The following is a 25692-nucleotide window of genomic DNA, read 5'->3' on the forward strand; positions in this document are numbered from 1 at the left end:
AAAGGTGAAGGTCAAGTTTTATTGTAGGTCAATATAAAGTTTGAGATTGTATCTAAGGTCATGAAGAGATCAAGGTTAACTTATAGATCAATGAAAAATATTAAAATCGTTGTTTAACTTACCATAACAGTCAGGTTATACCAAATGGTCAATAGAAGACCAGGTTATACCAAATGGTCAATAGAAGACCAGGTTATACCAAATGGTCAATAGAAGACCAGGTTATACCAAATGGTCAATAGAAGACCGAGGTTATACCAAATGGTCAATAGAAGACCGAGGTTATACCAAATGGTCAATAGAAGACCGAGGTTATACCAAATGGTCAATAGAAGACCAGGTCATACCAAATGGTCAATAGAAGACCAGGTTATACCAAATGGTCAATAGAAGACCAGGTTATACCAAATGGTCAATAGAAGACCGAGGTTATACCAAATGGTCAATAGAAGACCAGGTCATACCAAATGGTCAATAGAAGACCAGGTTATACCAAATGGTCAATAGAAGACCAGGTTATACCAAATGGTCAATAGAAGACCAAGTTATACCAAATGGTCAATAGAAGACCCAGGTTATACCAAATGGTCAATAGAAGACCGAGGTTATACCAAATGGTCAATAGAAGACCAGGTTATACCAAATGGTCAATAGAAGACCAGGTCATACCAAATGGTCAATAGAAGACCGAGGTTATACCAAATGGTCAATAGAAGACCAGGTTATACCAAATGGTCAATAGAAGACCGAGGTTATACCAAATGGTCAATAGAAGACCAGGTCATACCAAATGGTCAATAGAAGACCAGGTCATACCAAATGGTCAATAGAAGACCGAGGTTGAAATCATAGATATGCTTGCATCGGTGTAGATGCATGCTGGCATACCTGAAGTACAATGGAATAATCCAGTCAGTCACTTTCATATCATGTGAGATCACTGACCTCTTCCTAATAAGGTTTTAATAATTGATATTTAGACTTTAAATAGCCTGCACACACATAGTATTGTTTCTGTAGTGTGGTGAAATACGATATTTACTGGTTTTGCTCATTTTGATAACGAACCTCTCCCATTTCAAGATTTAAGATGGAAATTTGAATGGTTTCAGATTATTTTTGGTGATTTTTTGTTTTTAATTTTGATTGTAGCATACTACCTCGGTGTTCTGTTACTATATATACATTTATATATTAGTCTCAATACCTTTATCAAATTTCCTTTTCTTTTTTAACTATATATTTTGTAAAATCTACCGATTAATTCTGTCATGTTTAGCCACTAGGTACAGATATGATTCAATTGTGACCTGAGAAATGTACTGGCCAATTAGGTCAGTGTGATTTTGTGGTTTGGTAATTAGCCCAACCCCTGAGGTGTCGGGGTACTTTAGCAGGGTTATTACGCCTGGCTCGTAAACAACAACAGTAACAGGATGGATTACATGCGCTTGAGTACAGGTGTTTATGGGACATGAATTCGTGCGTACTTTCCCTTACATTGACATACTTTGTATTTGTGCAGTTATCATTTCCCCATTTACTTTGTATAATGTCACCGCTGGGGTCATTTTCACACATAAATTACCCCATACATCTTTTTTCTTCCTGACATGACGTCAAATTCAATTTGAAACATTTAGTAACTTTACTGAATGACCAAATTGTATTTAGTAAATGGATTAAAATATTGAAAAATGCTTGAATTTTATGGAAATTTTGAGTTGAATTTTTTTTAAGTGTTTGATGTAGAATTTCAGATGCAAATGGTGCATTTGATGTGGAATTTCAAATGCAAATGGTGCGTTTGATGTAGAATTTCAGATGTAAATGGTGATGAGTAGAGAGGGACCTTAGTTATCAATGTGAAGATTTGAGGATTTAACTGTCTCTGAGTACAATGGTGATCACTAGGCATGGAACTGCTTATGTGACCTCTTCTTAATTGTCATGAAACACTTAACTCCACTCTTTGACAAACTGTTTATCAACAGATGTTGGAACTACATTAGATTGAGATTAACACAAGTTAAATGAACCATTTCACACGATCAGCTGATAGCCGTGTTTTGTCCCCTACCAGCACCTGGTCAAATTGACATTGACAGATTGTTCCTTTTCAACCAGTGATTGTTACACTGGACTTTAGAATGATAGATTACAGGCTTAGTGATTGATTCTAGATTTAACTTTATCAGTGGATGTTGTCTCGGGTAGTTCCAGGTTCCGTTTGTTGTGGTGGTCATTTAGGAAGGTCCAGCCACTTCATGTAGGAGAGTCAAGCCACCCCCTGAGGGGTAGTTCAGTCTTCTCATTTGGGGAGGTCCAGTCACTTCGTCAAGGGTGTTCATTACTTATCAAGACATTTCATAAGGGGAGGCCCAATCTCCTTATTTCAGGAGTCCACCTCTTGTTGGGAAGTCCAGCCACCTCACTTTAGGATTTCAAGTCACATTTTGTAGAAAAATTTATTCACCTTGTGTGGAGAGGTTCAGCCATCTTGTTTGACGAGATTCAGCCACTTTCTGTGGGGAAGTCCAGCCTCCTTGTAGGTCCAGTTACCTTATTTGAACAGGTCCATCCACCTCTTATGAGGAGGTCCAGCCACTTTACTTGGAGAGGTCCAGCTACCTCTTGTGGGCAGGTCCAGCTACCTCCTGTGGGTAGGTCCAGCTACCTACTGTGGACAGGTCCAGCTTCCTCCTGTGGGTAGGTCCAGCTACCACCTGTGGACAGGTCCAGCTACCACCTGTGGGCAGGTCCAGCTACCTCTTGTGGTCAGGTCGAGTTACCTCTTGTGGGTAGGTCCAGCTACCACCTGTGGACAGGTCCAGCTTCCTCTTGTGGGTAGATCCAGCTACCACCTGTGGACAGGTCCAGCTTCCTCCTCTGTATGGTTGTAAGGGGCGGTACAGTTTTCACTCTTTCTCAGTAAAGGGAGGTCAAGAAATGTTATTTGGAAAAGAACAGGTGCTTCATTTGAAATGGATGTGTGGAAATGAATGTGAAGAATAACTAACAGTGTTTACTTATATTTGATGGTGTCTAGATGGTGTGTATATTTCCTGGGGAACTGTTATGTAAACCAGGTCACACTCAATTACAGACTTACATGTACATACACAAAACATTCCTCCTAATCTACACACACAAATATAGATATCAGATATTACTAAATGTAATGAAAACCAGGTTTGTTCTTTATCTCCTGTCATAGTTTTGTGGCAGACAAATTTGTAGGTAACAACCCCAGTTTGTCACCAGGATAAAAGTGTCCAGTCAGGTTTAATCCTTATTTCACACTGGTCACTCAGTCAAATTGAAATCTGACTCCTGATTACATCAAGAGGATGACTGTCTAAAACCTCCAAACTTTGATTATAACATGTTAGAGTCTACTTTGAAATTAGGTCAGCTGATTAGTGATGTGGAAGAATCTGGTGATTTCTGTCAGAATCATGAATAACAGGCTAGGAAGTAATGAAGTATGAAATTTATAAAAACATTTATCATGGGAAATCTGGATGTTAGAGGCTGATTTTTTAAAAGTGTTATCTTCTTGGTGGAGACAGGATGTACACACATAGCAGTATGTATAGAGGAAGGTAGGGTGTGGTTACTACCCCGATCAGAGGTACTGTGTACTCAATGTAGCCATCAGGTCGTGTCTCCGCACACACACTCATTGTATCACTACCTACTAATGAACTAGTCCTGTTTAAAATATAGCTATTAATTTATTTCAAATCACATCCCAACACTGTTTTTAACTTATTCACCAATAATCATGTACTTTTCTCGTTTTGTTATTTGGCACAAGATCAACTTTCGTATTGCCACCCTGAGTTGAACTTGTTAATTAGCTGATGAAACACCCACTGATAAGCAATATCAATAAACGTAAAACCTTCAAATTAATCTGTTGCCTGTATCCCTGTATCAGCAATTTGTACCTACATACGCTCACAATTTAAGAACGTCATAAAAATCATTTTCATTAGATACGGCCCTAATCATGGAGCTATAGTGTAATGAATTCAGACCTCAGTTACATTAGACCTATTGATGCTTCAAGCTGTCTACGTGCATAGCATCTTGTTGCTACGATTGTGGATAATTTTGTTTATTTTTTCTGAAGTAGCCTGCTTTTCTCTGGCCGACAGTGCTTAGATTCCCCACACAGAGGTAATAGTATCCATTCGCCATTGTTATAACTCGTACAAACTTCTTTCATTGGCAAATTACATAGAGGCTTTGCTGCCTGTGTCTTAGGAAGTCTTTGAAATACTACAGATGTTAGGGTTTTGGTGGTAGTTTTTAATGCTATCCTGGGTATTGTTGATGAGATTTGGCCGGTGTCTGTGGTAGGTTAGCTGGCTCAATGAGCCTGCCACTTTTACAGGTACGAGACCAACACCACATAGAAATGTAACAAAGTATTGTACTCTATGATCAACCCATCGCTAATGATTGTGGTCGAGTGGATTATGTTTTCTGATCGCAATCAAACACTTGGCGTGGGACAGACAGAGATTTTATCAATGTTCTTTTACATAAGCCCGCTTATCTCTAGTCTTGGTATGAAATACAATGCTCATCTCACCTCGATTTGAGTGCCTTGGTTTATCATTAACTAAAAAACTTGTGTTTTTATTGATACTTGAAAGGGTCGACATGAACTTGATCACTTTGTCAGGCTCTTGTGTCTGATTAGTGACCAGGTCACCTGGCCCGAGTTGACCTAAAACACTGTGGTAGACCAGATATCTCAATAAATACACCACCCCCCCTCAAAAAAAAAATTCCCAATTCTAATGTTGTCTTCACTATAGCAGGTGTGTCCAATAGATTACATTACACTTAATGATAGGAGTTTCACTCTCTACAATTCTTTTAGAAAACTATTTCAGTCGATATTTTATAATGACAAAAGAAATTCTGTCGATACACACACGTTCTACGACTCAGAGTCACCTGTGTGATCACTATAATTTATATTTACCACCTAATTACTTTCTGATTTTTACTGATTATTTCTAAAATATTTTCATCGGTTGACATATTTCTGCATCAGGTGTGATAATAAGAGCTAGAATTAGCCAAAGTGATCTTACAATACCAAGTATAGCTGCAAGGCAGATCTATTAAAGGCCTTTCAACACTTTGTGCATATAACTGGATTTTTATCTGGAAACGATTTATGGGACATCTCAATCTAGAGTAATTTAGTCCCTGCTGAGAAGTTCATACTTGATATTACGGGTGCTATAAGACTGCTTCAGTCATAAGTGCATGTAGCCATGTGTATTCTGCCTTACAAATAAAAATCTGTATCACCTGTTACAGGATAGATGTTCCTACCATCTTTATTCTTGGATAGGTCCTCCTTGAGGGGGATTAATTTTCTTCATTGGAAACTTGAGAATAAAAGATCCTCCTTTGTCCGCTTTCTAGTAATGGTTTAATGAATCATCACATTGACTCAATGAAAACTCTCAAACTTGTTGCCATGGGTCTGTAGAAGAATAAAACGGACTCGGTCAGAATTTCGGCCATTCTTATATAAATCGTTATTTGACATGAGAAAGGACTGATCTTTTGTTGGACTTTGATGAATGGTATCAGTGATGTAGGGAGAGTGAGGGAGATGTAAAGGGGATGAACCAGGCAACAGTATCTTTTCTATTCCCCGATGTTACAGAAAGGAATTTGCCCCTAAACAGCACATGAAATCTGTCCTCTATGATACACTGTAGCTGAAGTGGGTTCTTTATCCGGAAACTTGGCTAGCCTACATTCTGGATAAATTTCATATGAAGGTGTTCTGGTACCACCTGAAAGGCAGCCATGAGGTATAGGATAGAGATCCTACCCCACACATTCTATGATCTTGGGATTGTCCTAGCACACGTTCCAGTTGCCCTACCTGGACCCAAGGCCTCCTTTCAACACCTGATAGAGTATCTGCCTAAGTCACAGCTGATTCCTTCCCTATCTGGCTATCTCCGCCCTCCAGCGTGCACATGTACGGCAGACACTGGTCGAGCCAAAAGACACCTTCCGTCTGGTAATCACACTTCTCTGGTCGTGTTCTTCTTTACCAAAAAATACATTATCTGACATAGTATCACACGAAGGAGTGTTTCCGCAGGTTCTGAATCGGCAAAAATATCTCATGAGTCCTATTTAACGTGCCGTCTTAGTTAATGATACTGCAACAATACCTCATAAACTTTGATGTTGAAAGTTCAGATAAAGATATACAATCTGATGCTATTAATGCTTCATTTTCTGTAGATTTACATGAAAATTTCACACATAACTCGGTAATGATTTTCTATAATTATCCATAAGATTTCTCTCGGTACAAATGTACCCATCAAACAATTTTTTTCCATGAGAAAATATAACAGGTTTCTGGAAGTCTAAATTTCAAGATTTCTATCTGTCATTCTTAAGCAATGTTCATAATGTTTATACAGACATAACCATTCACAAAAAGTTTTACGATGATTTATTCAGCATTTTCCTGTGTTTTTGTTGAGAGAAGTTGGTCAGTTCATATTGAGGATGTTTTGTGTTTACGGTGTTATAATTGACAGCTAGTATGTTAGTGTTTCTCAGTGGCTATGTACACTAGAGGTAGAGATCTCTCAAACAGGTCCATAAAGCCGGGGTGGAGATTAATGAGCAGATAATCCCTAAAAACCTTGGCGGCACATCCTGTAGCCAACAGGCGCAGCACACTGTTGTGTTACAACATCACCTTGAGATTTGGATTTGTACCTAATTATGACCCTGTTATAGACCTTTTACAGACTTTTTATACACAAGATTTTCGGTACATGGACATAAATATACTGTTTTTTATGTACAGAACTTTTGGTACACAGGACATCAAAAATGCTGACTTTTCTCGTACAAGATTTTGGCATACGAACTAAAATTTCTGATTTTTATGTACAAAATTTTTGGTACATGGTCCGACAATGCTGACTTTTCATTAACAAGATTTTTGGTACATGGTCCGACAATGCTGACGTTTTATGTACAAGATTTTTGGTACATGGTCCGACAATGCTGTCTTTTCATTAACAAGATTTTTGGTACATGGTCCTACAATGCTGACGTTTTATGTACTAGACACTAAGTAGTCTTTCATCAGCATTATTCCGGTCTCCCTGAATAATCAGGTTTTTATCAACTTGCTATAAAAGTTTTTTAATTCTAACTTATTAGGTCAGTGGTTTACCCTACATCAGATTAACAGGTGATGAGTGTCACTGAACCTCACACTTAATACATATCACTGTATCATTGAGTTTTAAACCAGATTTCTATTTTTTATTCCTTCCGCACTTTTTTCATTTAGTGCTAATTATGTGATGTTTAAGGCAATGTTGTGCTATCTGATGGTCCGGACACGTATATCAGATATAGTCTTTGCTGCTGCATGTTGCAAACTGATATGGGGAGTTAGGGGGGATGCTGTCTTTCAAATGCATTTGGTGTGAGATGTGTAAAATAAATGTTTATCATTAGGTACCACTGGCCAAGTCAGTGTGATGGCATCACGGGCCTCGTTAGACGCTGTCTCATTGAGAATGTTTAACGTGCATCTTACTTTGGTTTTGATTACAGTGTTTGATTGATTACCATCCACGACCCCCCACCCCCACCCCCGTTACACTGAGTACTGTATACTGAACATACACAACTCAGGGTTTACGACTTAGATATTAATGAAAAAATTAAAAGCTACATCAAAACTTGTCTTGAAATATGTCATTCACGTTGTCATAGTAAATGACTTCTGTGATATAATGCACTGTTGATGATTGGCCCTAGGTGAATGGATCCGAGAGTTTTTGCGTAACATTTCATAAAACTGACCAGTTTATTATTTCTGTGATGGTTACTGATCTGCCGTCCATTTATATGCCATGCAGGATGTGCAGATTTGTCTCACTGAAACATGTGCAGGCTGATAAATCAGTACCAGGACTAGGGAGGTATTTCATTCACAGAGACATTTAGAATTGTGTGGCCTTTTAGAGATGTGTGTTTATTCATGCTTTGCCTTTTTACTCACATTGAAAGGTCATTGTTTAAACATTTAAAATGTTTATCAGTCATTCAGAACTTAGAAATTTGCTTTTCACAATGGTGCATTTTTTTGTGACGTGTGATAGTTACATTATGGTACTTAACTACATTAATCTCCAATAAATCATACAAATCTTGGCATTTCAACTTTCAATTTCTGCAGAACTGATCAATATGTCTGTAAAATTTAAATGCATGTTTTATAAAATGAAAAGATTTTGAAACTTCTTTACAATAGAAATGACAGGATGGATCTGAACAAAGTAGGCATTTTCACTTGTTTCTATGGAAACAAGTTTTGGTCAGCTAGTAACACATAACTACAGGATTATGGAATAAAAAAATGGATTATAAATTCTTCCTGTGTGGTTTATTGGTACTTATTTAATGTTTGGAGAGTTTTTTATGGCAGGGATTTGAGTGCTTTAGTTGTTATATAGAACTGCTATTGATTGTAAGCCTTCTTTGTATGATATATACAGGAGGTTTATTTTAAAATCAGATGTTCTCGTTTGACTTTTCTTTGTGATAGGCTTCTAAGAGAAAATGAACTTGAACGAAAATAAATGTTCTATTCCTGTTGGTTTAATGGTGTGTAGTTTCTGTCGCCAGACTGGTAGGTCAGGTCTGACATAATAATGTATCACTATAACACTCTCTGATAGCAACACTGATACAGCCTTGTTCTTCACTACTTACCATTGACTTTGGGACCCGGCTGTTGCTAGACAGACTCACCAAGCTTGGTGCATTGAGTTTGACCGAAATAGTTTAAGACAATGTCAGTGGGTGTTTATGATGTAGTGAATGTCAGAACTGATATAGGTCTGTTGAGTGCAGCTGTGCAGCAGGAAGCCCATCACAGCTTTGATACATGGGACAGTTTCAACCAGGTTTTTATCTTGTCTTCTGTTTTATGTTGTCCTGTTCTCCACTTTCCACAGCCTCCAGTGCTCGAGTTTTCTGTATAAAACCTAATGTGAAAATATCTACAATTGTGGAAATAAAAGATTAGTTTTAATTAGTGGGGACATATGTATAAAGTCTGGACACGTGTCTGGATGTCTGTGACCTCTATAGTCAGGTTTTACACTGGATATGTGTGACCCTTATAATCAGGTTAATGTATGGATATGTGTGACCCTTATAGTCAGGTTAAAGTATGGGCATATGTGACCTCTATAGCCAGGTTATATTCTAGACACTTGTTACCTGTATATTCAGGTTAAAGTCTGGACATATATGACCTCAATAGACAGGTTTTAGTATGGACTTTTGTGATCTCTATGGTCAGGTAAATCTTTATAGACAGGTATGACCTTTGTAGGCAGGTTATATAAGGTTTGATCCTGACCTATGTTCAATAATTCCACGTAGCTGCAGTACACCAGTCTGGTGTAAATGTTCACACCTTTAATTTGTCATAATGTAATTCATGAAGTCAGTGAATATCTTAATATAACTGATGCATAGATGTTCCAAATTCACTGATATTAATGAATACTAATGTGAATGGTTGTGATGAATGATAATCATTGATACGCAGGGTAGGTAGATCTCGGGGTTTATGACGTGTGTTCGTCAGTCAAGGACGATCACTTTACACAACACGTATATATAGATAGTCCTCAGCAGCTGGGCTGATGACAAATCACAAGTATTATTAAATACAAGTTGTAACTTTAGGGGGGAAAATGACAATATTTGAACACTTATCAAACTCCATAATTTTGATTTATTGCTGGTGTTGTTCCCAACTATTTGATCCATCGATGAAATATTTTTGACATGTAGATCAAATGTTGTTGACGTCAGTCATCCAGGTGATGTATTACCTGTACACCTGCAAGTAGATTTTATTCAAATCATTTTTAAAATATACAACAGAGCTATTTCTGAAAACAATTAATTCTTGTTTTATATAAAATGAAGCATGGTTTTCTGATTTCGTTATCAGTAGTAGGATTTTTATTATTTAACCTATGGTGTATCGTTTGGCTATTTTTACCGTGTAAGGAGGGTGGTCAGATGGTTACGATATCCCTTACCATGGTTAAATAAGGATGAATTGTTGTATGGTTATGGATTTCAGGATTCAGAAATTTGTGCATTCTCCGCGGGGACGTATGTTTATATTGAATATTTACATACATTTTCAGGTGTATTTAATCTGTTTTAGTTTTCATTCTTCTGAGAAAAATACAAAAGCACTCGACTATGTAGAGGTGGGACAAGCATTGTCCTTATACAAAAGTCTCGCAGCAGATACCAGGTCCTATCAGTTACGGAGTTTGACCATTGGTCATTTTGTGGTCGATAGTGTGGTCGGTGGTGGGGTAATCACTGCCCCAGGGTATTCTCACAATAAAAGGGAAACCATGATATTAACAGCCGTAATCTACTCACAATGACAAGGTTTTAAAACATGATTTACAAATGGTTGAGACCACCAAAATGTGTGAATGATGTTTCCCTGGTCCTTGAATGAACTTTTAATTCCCACTGTAGATCTCTGGAAACTTGGACCAACTATACACTATATCGTACTTAATGAAAGACTGACTGGATAATGTTTGGTACTTAACACAAAAAAAAAAATATTCTTTTGATGAACAAAGAACGAAATTCTAAACATGTAGGAAAGAAAAAAACATACTGCATCAGTAAGAAGTAATAGTACAAAGAAATACTTTATTTGTGTGTATTATCTCTTGTAAGATGAAAGCATTCTAAAAAATGTTAGCTAGTTCACAAATACTTATCTCTTTGTTCTGCAAATTTGTTACGTTATTGTCACAAGGCCAAGATTAGTATTTGCTCTTTACATTTTGACCAGACACTTTAATCAGTTACATTTTGACCAGACACTTTAATCAGTTACATTTTGACTAGACACTTTAATCAGTTACATTTTGACCAGACACTTTAATCAGTTACATTTTGACCAGACACTTTAATCAGTTACATTTTGACCAGACACTTTAATCAGTTACATTTTGACCAGACACTTTAATCAGTTACATTTTGACTAGACACTTTAATCAGTTACATTTTGACCAGACACTTTAATCAGTTACATTTTGACCAGACACTTTAATCAGTTACATTTTGACTAGACACTTTAATCAGTTACATTTTGACCTTTAGACACTTTAATCAGTTTCAGCCTGTTAATTGAAACAGAACCAGATCTGGCGACTCTGGAGGTGGTCTGATGATTGATTTCCCAGTGTCCAGTTCTGTGGTCTGAGATTTGATGATGATTACCATCCCCATCAATAGAACTGTGATTATCGTTTACTTTGACAGATGGATTAAGAAATCTTTCTCTGATAAATTAGACTGTATCCATCACACTGTCATTAACCTGCCCAGATGTATGTAGTCTCCTTAGCCCTCAGTACACTAGGTACCCATCACCTCCTCTAACCTGCCCAGATGTATGTAGTCTCCTTAACCCTCAGTACACTAGGTACCCATCACCTCCTCTAACCTGCCCAGATGTATGTAGTCTCCTTAAACCTCAGTACACTAGGTACCCATCACCTCCTCTAACCTGCCCAGATGTATGTAGTCTCCTTAAACCTCAGTACACTAGGTACCCATCACCTCCTCTAACCTGCCCAGATGTATGTAGTCTCCTTAGCCCTCAGTACACTAGGTACCCATCACCTCCTCTAACCTGCCCAGATGTATGTAGTCTCCTTAACCCTCAGTACACTAGGTACCCATCACCTCCTCTAACCTGCCCAGATGTAGGTACCCATCACCTCCTCTAACCTGCCCAGATGTATGTAGTCTCCTTAACCCTCAGTACACTAGGTACCCATCACCTCCTCTAACCTGCCCAGATGTATGTAGTCTCCTTAACCCTCAGTACACTAGGTACCCATCACCTCCTCTAACCTGCCCAGATGTATGTAGTCTCCTTAACCCTCAGTACCCATCACTAACCTGCCCAGATGTAGGTACCCATCACCTCCTCTAACCTGCCCAGATGTATGTAGTCTCCTTAACCCTCAGTACACTAGGTACCCATCACCTCCTCTAACCTGCCCAGATCAGTACACTAGGTACCCATCACCTCCTCTAACCTGCCCAGATGTATGTAGTCTCCTTAAACCTCAGTACACTAGGTACCCATCACCTCCTCTAACCTGCCCAGATGTAGGTACCCATCACCTCCTCTAACCTGCCCAGATGTATGTAGTCTCCTTAACCCTCAGTACACTAGGTACCCATCACCTCCTCTAACCTGCCCAGATGTAGGTACCCATCACCTCCTCTAACCTGCCCAGATGTATGTAGTCTCCTTAGCCCTCAGTACACTAGGTACCCATCACCTCCTCTAACCTGCCCAGATGTATGTAGTCTCCTTAACCCTCAGTACACTAGGTACCCATCACCTCCTCTAACCTGCCCAGATGTATGTAGTCTCCTTAACCCTCAGTACACTAGGTACCCATCACCTCCTCTAACCTGCCCAGATGTATGTATTCTCCTTAGCCCTCAGTACACTAGGTACCCATCACCTCCTCTAACCTGCCCAGATGTATGTAGTCTCCTTAACCCTCAGTACACTAGGTTCTGTACCCATCACCTCATTATCTTCTTCCCTTTTTCTTCTCTCTCCCTTTCCTCTCTTTCCCCTCTCTTCCATTCTCCTCTACAATTCTTCTCTAATCTCCAGCCTCTTTTTTATTCTCCAAGTCTCTTCAAGGTTTTCTTCCTCTTGTCATCTTCTCTATCATTCTCCTCCCCTCTGCTTTACCATCAATTATGTTGATCTTGGTTACCTGTTGTAGCCATCTCTTGTACTCCTGTGGTTACACAAGGTTACCATCAATTATGTTGATCTTGGTTACCTGTTGTAGCCATCTCTTGTACTCCTGTGGTTACACAAGGTTACCATCAATTATGTTGATCTTGGTTACCTGTTGTAGCCATCTCTTGTACTCCTGTGGTTACACAAAGTTCCTGAGTGGTAGCTGTGAGTTGTAGTAACCATCAGTCATATTTGCCCTGTATACCTGTTTTCTCACTTTACACTCTACTATCTTGATCTTTATTCATCTCAACAAATATCTTCAAACTTTTTTTTTTTTATTGTATCCTGCTTTGCCGGACATTTTGACGTGAAATGGACCAGGAAACCTTGATGGATAGATTGGTGGTCTTTAACAATGGAATTAATTGTTACCCAACTTAGTAATAATGGCTTTTGTAAACTGGGTTCTGATTGGTTAGTTTTATTTGTTCATTTAATGATAGGATGAAAGGAATTTTCACTACAAACATTGTTAAGAGCTTGATTTTGTTCTCCGTGTTTTGAAACTGTTCATCAATTCGTTTAATTTATTTGTTTAGTTGAAGACGAATTACTGAGAAGTGTGTGGTTCACATAGTACTTTTGTATAGATGTTCAGATTCCGTTTTGTACAGGCACGAGTGATACTAGACACACCAGAATATTCTTTAATGTCTTTTGAACAGGTTTTTAATTGTTTGTAGGTCAGGGATGTAAGATTTTTTTTAAGTCTTGGTACAATTGTACTTTTGTATGAAAACCTACAGATACTATAAAAGCTCAATAAAGGATGGTGAAACATGACTGACTCCATTAATGTTGATTTAATATGGCAGTATGGTGTGATGATAGGGGAGGGGCGTGGAATCTTAGGTAGGACAGGGGGCGTGGAACCTTAGGTAGGACAGGAGGCGTGGAATCTTGGGTAGGACAGGGGGCGTGGAACCTTAGGTAGGACAGGGGGCGTGGAACCTTAGGTAGGACAGGGGGCGTGGAACCTTAGGTAGGACAGGGGGCGTGGAATCTTGGGTAGGACAGGGGGCGTGGAATCTTGGGTAGGACAAGGGTAGTGGAAACCTTAGGTATTTGCAGGGATATGATGAGGATGAGGGGTATTGGAAATGGAGGAAGGGATAGGACGAAGTGGAAGAGAAGGGGACGGTGTTTACTGAGGCAAAGTTGTGAGAGAGGTATTTACCAGAGTCATGAGGGAGGGATAGGAAAGCTATATTTGTGGACAAGAAACCTCAGTGTCTATGTATGTATGGTATTAGGCAGGTGGCCAGCAGGTCAGGTATTTTGGGAGTCCTAAACTTTAATGCCGATAGATTGTGTGAATAGTGGACTGAAGGTCTAATACAGAAGGATTTCACACCTGTAGCTGTTTTAAGTACTTAATACCTAATGATGGGGGGATGGAACACAGGAAACAGATGTAACTTGTTTGTCATTAGTAAATAATTCCCATAAAAATGTGAATGGCTTTTTGAGTAATGGTCCATCTCCTTTTGCACTTTACATTTATTGAGATCCTACAAACTGAGTACTCAGTGGTGGGTGTAACTATAGAAGTGGGGGGAATCAGCTAAGATAGGTAATAATTCAAAGTAAATTGGTCATTTCCACTACATATTCAAGCTCATCTTGTGGAAAAGCAAGCAGGTTTCTTGGATAAAATTTGTTGTGATGTGAAGATACAGCAAATATTTTGAAAGAGATTTTTTTTTCTTTCTGTAAATGGGGGTTGCAATGGTTTGTGGGACTGTTTAGGGCTACAGCACCCAAATACCCTAGCTAAAGTACAGAACATTTCCTTACCAGCATAACTAGCATCCTCTCTACGCAGATCAGTCATGGGCAAATTGGTGATTGGACAAAAAATGAACATATATCAACCAATCAGTACTGTTTAAGTCATCAACTCCATTTCAGGCCACTTTGACAAAAACAAGGGTCAGATGGCTCCAGATGGAAGAGAGACAGAAATGGGTTTTCAACCTGTTCATTGAGAGAGTGTTGACAAGGGCCTTCAGGGCATACCCATTCATCAGTTTAACTACTACCTCTCTGTAGGAAAGAAGTTGAAAACACAAAGTCAGGTTCAAATACATCACCAATACCCTTAGTACACAAAGCGAGCAGTATCATGTGCTTCTCATAACACATAGGTGGAATAGTTTCCACACTTTGATGTTAATGTTTGTAAGCTACTACAAGGTATAAAACATATTGATCACTCATGTAGATATGTACATTGTTCTTAGTGTTTAACAAAGGATGTACTTCAGGGATTCACCAATCTAAGGGAAATTATCTTTATTTTCACCAGCAGTTGTTGCACCTAAAACTACAATGCCCCAATCGAGCAGAGATAGGTTAAAACAAGGCCTTTCTTTATGGCACCAAAGAGGCTATCTTCTATTTAAATATAAGAACAAATTTTACCACAGAATTCAGTCAAAAACTTGTGTCTGTTCTCTGTGAACCCATTTCTTTTATTTTGGTGAGAGGAAGGAAGTAAATATAGATTCTTTTTTGTTTGTTTTTTGTTTAAAAAAGTTACAACTTTCTCATCCATTCATCTTCCCCAGGCCATTCATGAAGGAGATCTGTTTGATATCATTTTTAAACTACAACAATTTCAGAAGTTTTAAAAAAATGAGTAGGTGTAAAAAGGGACTAGTGCAGCTTGAATAAAAAAACAAGACAGGAAATCACAGGGAACTGTGACTAGAAAGAATTATGGTGTGTGATGTGACAGGGAACTGTGACTAGAAAGAATTATGGTGTGTGATGTGACAGGGAACTGTGACTAGAAAGAATTATGGTGTGTGATGTGACAGGGAACTGTGACTAGAAAGAATTATGGTGTGTGATGTGACAGGGAACTGTGACTAGAAAGAATTATGGTGTGTGATGTGACAGGGAAACTAGAAAGAATTATGGTGTGTGATGTGACAGGGAACTGTGACTAGAAAGAATTATGGTGTGTGATGTGACAGGGAACTGTGACTAGAAAGAATTATGGTGTGTGATGTGACAGGGAACTGTGACTAGAAAGAATTATGGTGTGTGATGTGACAGGGAACTGTGACTAGAAAGAATTATGGTGTGTGATGTGACAGGGAACTGTGACATGCTATATTTAGTACCAGTGACATGTTTTTATTTTGAGAAACATTGTAAACAAGGTTGATATATGACTAGACAGGAATGCATTCTAGGAGTATTTCATGTCCATATTGAAAGCCTAAAAACTTTGGTTAATGATGAAAGAACTCTATAAAACATGGTATAAAGTAGAGTTATTATTGGAAATAAATTAGAGTCAGGTATCCTTGTTTGTCAGAGTTTTTGTGATAGATTTGTAGGCCAACAGGTGGATTCTCTGGTGTAGACATACCAGTTCACAAAAACATTTATAAATAGTGGCATGACGAGATACAAACTGCCCGAGAGCTGTCACAAAAGGCAGGCTCCAAAACTACAGTGGAAATTTTGTATAGGATTTATATGCTAGTTTTGAGTTTGACATCTATCTTTAGTTTGGCATCCAGTTTATGTTTCATTGAGTTTGATTCACCATTAATATTTCTATGGCTTATTTCTTCTGATCTGTGTTGAACAGGTGCTCTGGTCCAACTCACATGATCTAATTCCTAACGTGATTCAACTCCTCACAGGATCCAACTCCTCAAATGATCTAACCCCTCACATGATCTAACACCTCACATGATCTAACTCCTCACATGATCTAACTCCTCACATGATCTAACTCCTCACATGATCTAACTCCTCACATGATCTAACTCCTCACATGATCTAACCCCTCACATGATCTAACACCTCACATGATCTAACTCCTCACATGATCTAACTCCTCACATGATCTAACTCCTCACATGATCAAACCCCTCACATGATCTAACTCCTCACATGATCTAACCCCTCACATGATCTAACCCCTCACATGATCTAACTACTCACATGATCTAACCCCTCACATGATCTAACTCCTCACATGATCTAACTACTCACATGATCTAACCCCTCACATGATCTAACTCCTCACATGATCTAACTCCTCACATGATCTAACTCCTCACATTATCCAACTCCTCACATGATCCAACTCCTCACATGATCTAACTACTCACATGATCCAACTCCTCACATGATCCAACTCCTCACATGATCCACATGATCTAACTCCTCACATTATCTTACTTCTCACATGATCTAACTACTCACATGATCTAACTCCTCACATGATCTAACTACTCACATGATCCAACTCCTCACATGATCTAACTCCTCACATGATCCAACTCCTCACATGATCCAACTCCTCACATGATCCAACCCCTCACATGATCTAACCCCTCACATGATCTAACTCCTCACATGATCTAACCCCTCACATGATCTAACTACTCACATGATCTAACACCTCACATGATCTAACTCCTCACATGATCCAACTCCTCACATGATCCAACTCCTCACATGATCTAACCCCTCACATTATCTTACTTCTCACTGTGGTTGATAGTGAGTTTTCATCCTACAAATTTATCAGATTTTTATCAACACTTAACAATAATCCAGAGTCATCATTGGTGTGTTTATTTTGTTATTGGCTATTATTTACAAAGTAAGACAAGAGAAAACACAGACAATATCTCAGAGGTGGCATGGATTTAGGAAGAAATATCTCTGATCTTGTCTGCTGATGTCAAATTAACATGGTTACAACGATCCCATATACATATAATTAGCTTCAGTAGATGAAACACAGTGAGAAGAGGAACATTATCTGACTGGGTGGTGGGACTAAGGCAGCTAAATCTAGGACATTCAGGGGTTTCCTGTTACAGCAGCTTCACAAACATACAAACAATGAATTTAGACTCATCATGTATTTTGTGTATTTAATGATATAATCCTGTTTGTCTGTGATAAATGATGTCCATGCAAGTCCATATTTGTAAAGTTAATTGTATATCTTTAAAGGTCGTTGGTATATATGTGAAGGTCATTGTGATACCTACATAGATCACTGATATATCTGTGAAGGTCATTGTTATATTTGTAAAGGTCATTGTTATATTTGTAAAGGTCATTGCTATATTTGTAAAGGTCATTGCTATATTTGTAAAGGTCATTGAAATATTTGTGAAGGTCATTGTTATATTTGTGAGGGTCATTGTCATATCTGTGAAAGGTCATTGTTATATTTGTAAAGGTCATTGAAATATTTGTGAAGTTCATTGTTATATTTGTGAGGGTCATTGTCATATCTGTTAAAGGTCATTGTTATATTTGTTAAGGTCATTGAAATATTTGTGAAGGGCATTGTTATATCTGTGAAGGGCATTGTTATATCTGTGAAGGGCATTGTTATATCTGTGAAGGGCGTTGTACATGTGTATGTATGAGATTTATTGATATTTCTTTAAGGGTTGATATATTTAATGAAATCAATGTTAAGGTTATCATTGTTGTATATTTACAGGATGGACCAAGAATAAATCAAAATGCAGCTCTATCATTACAAGAGTTTTGTAAGTGGCAATATTCTCATAATAATCATGATGACAACCATCCACAGCATTATGATACTGCAGTATTGATGACCAGGTAAGTCTTCTCCCTCAATTGTACACATAGCACAACATACACGCAGCACAACATACACACAGCACAACTTACACACAACACAACATACACACAGCACAACTTACACACAGCACAACTTACACACAGTACAACTTACACACAGCACAACTTACACACAGCACAACTTACAAACATTACAACTTACAAACAGCACATATCACTCCCCGTTATTTACCATACCACTCCCCGTTATTTACCATATCACTCCCCGTTATTTACCATACCACTCCCCATTAATTACCATATCACTCCCCATTAATTACCATAACACTCCCTATTACTTGCCATATTACCACACTTCTGTGCTGCTTCATTAAATATTCGGATGATATAGATCACATTGTTGAACTCAATACATCATTACATTTTAGATTATGTTTATATAACACGAAAGTTCCATAATGATGATTCAAGATACAAATGCATTATATTCTCTCATATAGTTTTTCCCTTTGAATTTCGGTCAAGTTTATTTTTAATTTCCTTTCTAGGAGTGTGTGACACTAAATACTATTGAGATTTCTTTGCCTTAGGAATGGACTTAAGAGATTATTGGTACACGTATTAGCGTTTTAACACTTACCACAAAATACCATTAATCTCAAGGAATGTAAGGACATACTTAATGACCTTCTGAGGCCACAGAAGTAAATACAACAACATTTATAAACAACAGGTTAGGAGTTGTATGTCGGCAGTACATTGGAGGGGTTTTACATGAGAAAGGGCAGTACATTAGAGGGGTTTTACATGAGAAAGGGCAGTACATTGGAGGGGTTTTATGAGAGAGAAAGGGCAGTATATTGGAGGGGTTTATGAGAGAGAAGGGCAGTATATTGGAGGGGTTTTATATGAGAAAGGGCAGTACATTGGAGGGGTTTTACATGAGAAAGGGCAGTATATTGGAGGGGTTTTATGAGAGAGAAAGGGCAGCATATTGGAGGGGTTTATGAGAGAGAAGGGCAGTATATTGGAGGGGTTTTATGAGAGATAAAGGGCAGTATATTGGAGAGGTTTTATGAGAGAGAAAGGGCAGCATATTGGAGGGGTTTTATGAGAGAGAAAGGGCAGTACATTGGAGGGGTTTTACATGAGAAAGGGCAGTACATTGGAGGGGTTTTATGAGAGAGAAAGGGCAGTACATTGGAGGGGTTTTATGAGAGAGAAAGGGCAGTACATTGGAGGGGTTTTACATGAGAAAGGGCAGCATATTGGAGGGGTTTTATGAGAGAGAAAGGGCAGTACATTGGAGGGGTTTTACATGAGAAAGGGCAGTACATTGGAGGGGTTTTATAAGAGAGAAAGGGCAGTATATTGGAAGGGTTTTATGAGAGAGAAGGGCAGTATATTAGAGGGGTTTTATGAGAGATAAAGGGCAGTATATTGGAGAGGTTTTATGAGAGAGAAAGGGCAGCATATTGGAGTGGTTTTATGAGAGAGAAAGGGCAGTATATTGGAGAGGTTTTATGAGAGAGAAAGGGCAGCATATTGGAGGGGTTTTATGAGAGAGAAAGGGCAGTATATTGGAAGGGTTTTATGAGAGAGAAGGGCAGTATATTGGAGGGGTTTTATGAGAGATAAAGGACAGTATATTGGAGAGGTTTTATGAGAGAGAAAGGGCAGCATATTGGAGGGGTTTTATGAGAGAGAAAGGGCAGTATATTGGAGAGGTTTTATGAGAGAGAAAGGGCAGCATATTGGAGAGGTTTTATGAGAGAGAAAGGGCAGCATATTGGAGAGGTTTTATGAGAGAGAAAGGGCAGCATATTGGAGAGGTTTTATGAGAGAGAAAGGGCAGCATATTGGAGAGGTTTTATGAGAGAGAAAGGGCAGCATATTGGAGAGGTTTTATGAGAGAGAAAGGGCAGCATATTGGAGAGGTTTTATGAGAGAGAAAGGGCAGCATATTGGAGAGGTTTTATGAGAGAGAAAGGGCAGTATATTGGAGGGTTTTTATGAGAGAGAAAGGGCAGTATATTGGAGGGGTTTTAGATGAGAAAGGGACATTTATGGCTTTACATTTGCGTCTACAGTGAATGATGTACAATGTAAACCTGTATTTGAGCTACATGTTTAAGATGATATGTACAGGTAAGGTGTTCACAATGAGTTCTACTACATTTATATTCCTACGGAGCTGTAAATGTTGACCCCTCTGTCCCGGGGAAGTGACCCTCCCAGCAGCATAGGTGTGGACATCCAGGATGTACTCTGTACCAAAGGCTTCGGTCACCTGATGAATGTGCTTAAACATAACTCTGTATCCCTGGATTCTGATCTAATGTCTGTCTCACTGGCCATTAATCACTACTCTTCGCTCATCTGTATCCCCAGTGTTGGTTGACTGATTTTGTCCTCTCACCTGTTTCCCCCTCCCCTTTCCTCCCTTCCTAACATACCACCTGTCAGGTAGGAGCTTTTGTGTTAAAGATATGTAATGTATAGGGCCATGCACTTCTGACTGTGTTAATTAGTACAAAGCTTGGGGTTGAAAATTAATTTGAAAGTTGTCATGCTCTATCTGGTTGACGCCCAACCATTACAGCTTGTGTAGAGGTTTTATAGATGTGACTGGACGTTCGACCATTACATATGCCCCAAACTATTACATACGCTGACCATTACAGACACCCGACCGTTACATACGCCTGACCATTACAGGCACCCGACAATTAAATATGCCTAACGATTACAGAGGCCCAACCATTACATAGGCCTGACCATTACAGAGGCCCGACCATTACAAAGGCCCAAACATTACAGACAGGCGCCCGGTCATTACAGAGGCCTGACTTTTACAAATGCCCGACCATTAGAGAGGCCCGACCATTACAGAGGCCCGACCATTACAGATGCCTGACCATTAAAGATGCCTGACCATTACAGAGGCCTGACTATTACAGGCGCCCGACCTTTACAGATGCCTGACCATTACAGAGGCCTGACTATTACAGGTGCCTGACCATTACAGATGCCTGACCATTACAGGGGCCTGACTATTACAGAGGCCTGACTATTACAGATGCCCGACCATTACAGATGCCTGACCATTACAGAGGCCTGACTATTACAGGTGCCTGACCATTACAGTTGCCTGACCATTACAGCCTGTGTAGAGGTTTTATTGATGTGACTGGTTTATAAGTGTTTAATAATAACTTCAGTATAAACAAGATAATATATATTTACATCCTCTATCACTTCATTCAAAATGTTGGAAGTGAGTGCTGTACTGAGGACTGGGAAGGTGTGTCATGTATCAGGTGTCCTAGAACTGTCAATGGATTACATTCATAATGATTACATCCTGACAGGTTCAAAGTCTTCACAGGAAGTCGGCCATGTATGGGCCCCCCATTTACCTCCGCTCAATAAACATTGCACCTTTTTGAGGCTGTTATTAGAATTGCATGACATATGATGTCTTTTTTTTACCTGCGATTGACACCAGGTAATCTGCATCAGGCAGGACTGCCTTGGAGGAGCATATATTAACGTGAGTGTACAGAGTGCCAACAGTGGACAGGAGATGTGGCTAACCTGACTGCTTGGCAGCTTACATCCAAATTTCTCTACTTAGTTGACAGAGAACATGACTTGAATCAACACTTTTTTAGTGTAAATTGTCAGTGAGGGATTTCAGTGAAATAATCTCTGCCCCCTCCCATCGACCTGCACTAGAAATGAAGGTTATCGTTTCTGATATGTGCCTCCTATACCACAGTATGGTCACTAATCTTATTCCAAACCTATCAGAACTATTTAAAAACGCTGGGGTGGACTGGTGTCTTTATTTAGATATTGACTCCCTACTTCACTATAGAGTCCCAGGTATTTCCCCCATGGAGAGAGGTTAAGGTGGCCTGACTTTGACCGTGACTTTATTTGGATGTTGGGATGTACTGGTGTCACTGAGGATGAGAGAATGATGATGAGGGGGATGTAAAGCAGGCGCGTTCTATATTTAAGTAATTTATATCAATCTGATTTCATTCAGACAGATTGGAATGTGGCCGACCTTATCCGTGTCCAGATAAAATAATCCTCGACTTTTGATCTTTATCGGGGAGGAAGGTAACTCAGGACATACCATTCCAATAAAATAAGTATTTGAACACTAACCTAGAACCCATCTTGGTGGAGAAAGTTAACGACTTTTACACTCACATCAGATGCTAATCCAGATTATGTTTTGGTATCAGTTGCAGTTATGACGTTTTCAGCACAAGTTTCTAGCGATCAGTTATTCTTCCTGAACTTTGATGAAAACCTAGAGATTTAATTAAAGACCAACAAAGTTGATGCTTAAATCCTGCCTAGCCTCAAATCCAATTTCCACCTGCTTGGGGTACACAAGTATGACGCATTCTCTGTTCGCATTATAAACTTTGGCAAGTTTTTTTGCTTCCTGATGTAAAACTGCCTCCACTTGCACTGCTACTTCTGGCTGCATTTATCAATGATTATGTAGAGAGGATCACCTGGCCTGGTGGAGGGATCATTCCATAGCTGAGGAGACAAATTCTCCCTCCACATCATCATTATACATTTAAATGAAACTAAAAAAATTCACCTCTCGTCCTTAACCGTGAGTTACGGCCCAACACTTGGCACCATCGACACAACCATTTTTCAAATGTTAATGTGGAATATGTGTTAGTCACTGCTGAACGTCCGTAATTGTTTAAATGTATGCCAGATTATCGAGTTCATCCAGAAGAGTCGTGGGGTCCCTGTTTGCCAGTTAGCAGGGTGGTTTTTGGAGAATGTTCAATTGTTTTTTGAGTATGGTGCCTGTAGATAGACTAATTTTCTGTATGAAATGAAGAAGGACAGGTAGCACTTGACTGTAGTTAACATTTTAGCGGTGCCACGAGCCAATCCTTTGATGTAGAAAATTACTAGAACCTGATATTGTCAAGAAAGGGACAGCCTTTCAATAAAGTAATGACAGAACAGTCTAACACCTGTTTCTGCTTTGTTCTATGGGGTCCCTAATTGGTGGAAATGGGTTTTGTTTGAGGAGAATATGGATGGCCACTTTACTGATCTCACCATCATACCCTGACCCCGTCTCATCACCAGGGTTTCTCCCTCATGCTGAAACTTTCACTCATATTCATGGAATCTATAAATTGATTGATATTTGTCTTGAACAATAAAAAGAAGTTTTTTCTTGGTCTTACTGTGCATTTTGAAGAGTCATATCAAGTTAATTAAAGCATTATTGGTCAAGTTAAAAAAACATGTTTGCTTCCTTATTGTATGTTAAGTGACCAGTGCATGCCCTTCTGGCTCCAGAATCAGGGGTTTCCTTTCTCGTCTCCAGCTGAGGGAGAGTGAGGGAGTTGGACCTACTTCTGTCCTAGCATTACTTAAGACCTCTATATCTTTCTTATCTACCCTGTGCTTTCTGGGACATCCACTAATGAACAAAATATATAAAACCTGAATATGATTTACAATGATACATGACAGAGAAATATGTTCACAGAAATGAAACATTTGTACATGTTTCTATGTAGGTTATAAGGTTTTTACATAATTAAGTGTGGGGTTTGAGCCAACTGTTCTTCTAAAAGTGCATGTCTGGTTTTCAGCATTGTAACCTATGGTAACCCACTCCAACAAGAATTGGAACCTGTGTACTGAGAGATAGGAATATCAATGATGTGTCTTATACTTCTTGTGTACTGAGAGATAGGAATATCAATGATGTGCCTTATACTTCTTGTGTACTGAGAGATAGGAATATCAATGATGTGTCTTCTACTTCTTGTGTACTAAGAGATTTGGATTTCATTGATGTCATTCCCACTTTGTTTTTACTGACAGACGTGGGTAACATGAATGTGGTTCCCACTTCCTGTGTCTGAGAGACATAATTATCATAGGTGTGTTTCCCACTTCCTGTGTCTGAGAGACATAATTATCATAGGTGTGTTTCCCACTTCCTGTGTCTGAGAGACATAATTATCATAGGTGTGTTTCCCACTTCCTGTGTCTGAGAGACATAATTATCATAGGTGTGTTTCCCACTTCCTGTGTCTGAGAGACATAATTATCATAGGTGTGTTTCCCACTTCCTGTGTCTGAGAGACATAATTATCATAGGTGTGTTTCCCACTTCCTGTGTCTGAGAGACATAATTATCATAGGTGTGTTTCCCACTTCCTGTGTCTGAGAGACATAATTATCATAGGTGTGTTTCCCACTTCCTGTGTCTGAGAGACATAATTATCATAGGTGTGTTTCCCACTTCCTGTGTCTGAGAGACATTATTATCATAGGTGTGTTTCCCACTTCCTGTGTCTGAGAGACATAATTATCATAGGTGTGTTTCCCACTTCCTGTGTCTGAGAGACATAATTATCATAGGTGTGTTTCCCACTTCCTGTGTCTGAGAAAACTGGGTATCACTTATATTTTTCCACTTCCTGTTCAGCGTTTTCCACTCCTCTTGTCAGATCTTGGGAGACGTATATAAATACCTTTTGAGACAACAGCTCCTACCCCTGAATCTGGCAGATCTGTACAGTATTATGGAGTCTCCTATGTTTTCTTTGTGGGATTGTTTGCCAGCAGTTGTTGGTGTATTTACAGAGAACCTCCTCCACACGTCATGATATAGGTACAAGGGTCAGGGACTTTGTCAGTGGGTGTTTGGTAAGATTTACATCACGGCTCCTTTTACTTTTCTGAAACAAGCAACGTTGCTTTATGTTAATTGGCATCTTGAACACATCATTCATTTTCTTCATCATCTTTAAGTAATTAGTATATGATAATTTCTGATGTCTTTGTTTCAAATGAATTTCTCTTACAATTTTGAACGCAGACAAGGAAATTTTATTCTTTTTTTATCAGTAACATACAAATATAACAATCTGAGATATATGTACCCAGATCTAGTATCTGACTGATACAAAGTTTAGGGTAAACTTTACAACAAGATTGACAGCTCCATACCCAGATTTGTGATACAAAGTTTAGGGTAAACTTTACAACAAGATTGACAGCTCCATACCCAGATTTGTGATACAAAGTGTAGGGTAAACTTTACAACAAGATTGACAGCTCCATACCCAGATTTGTGATAC

The 25692-nt window shown here is 38.9% G+C and overlaps 1 protein-coding gene across 1 annotated transcript in view; it reads left to right on the plus strand.

Moving 5' to 3' along the window:
• The window catches only part of LOC132543467 (A disintegrin and metalloproteinase with thrombospondin motifs 9-like), a 153980-nt gene that overhangs the window by 53996 nt on the left and 74292 nt on the right, over nt 1-25692 (plus strand). The window contains exon 6 of the mRNA XM_060206969.1: nt 18429-18553. Within this exon, the coding sequence (XP_060062952.1) occupies nt 18429-18553 (125 nt within the window). The remainder of the gene's footprint in view (nt 1-18428; nt 18554-25692) is intronic.

Source organism: Ylistrum balloti, unplaced genomic scaffold (assembly GCF_031769215.1).
Source record: "Ylistrum balloti isolate Yb309-2 unplaced genomic scaffold, AGI_CSIRO_Ybal_v1 Utg369756, whole genome shotgun sequence".
In the NCBI taxonomy this organism is placed as follows: Eukaryota; Metazoa; Mollusca; class Bivalvia; order Pectinida; family Pectinidae; genus Ylistrum; species Ylistrum balloti.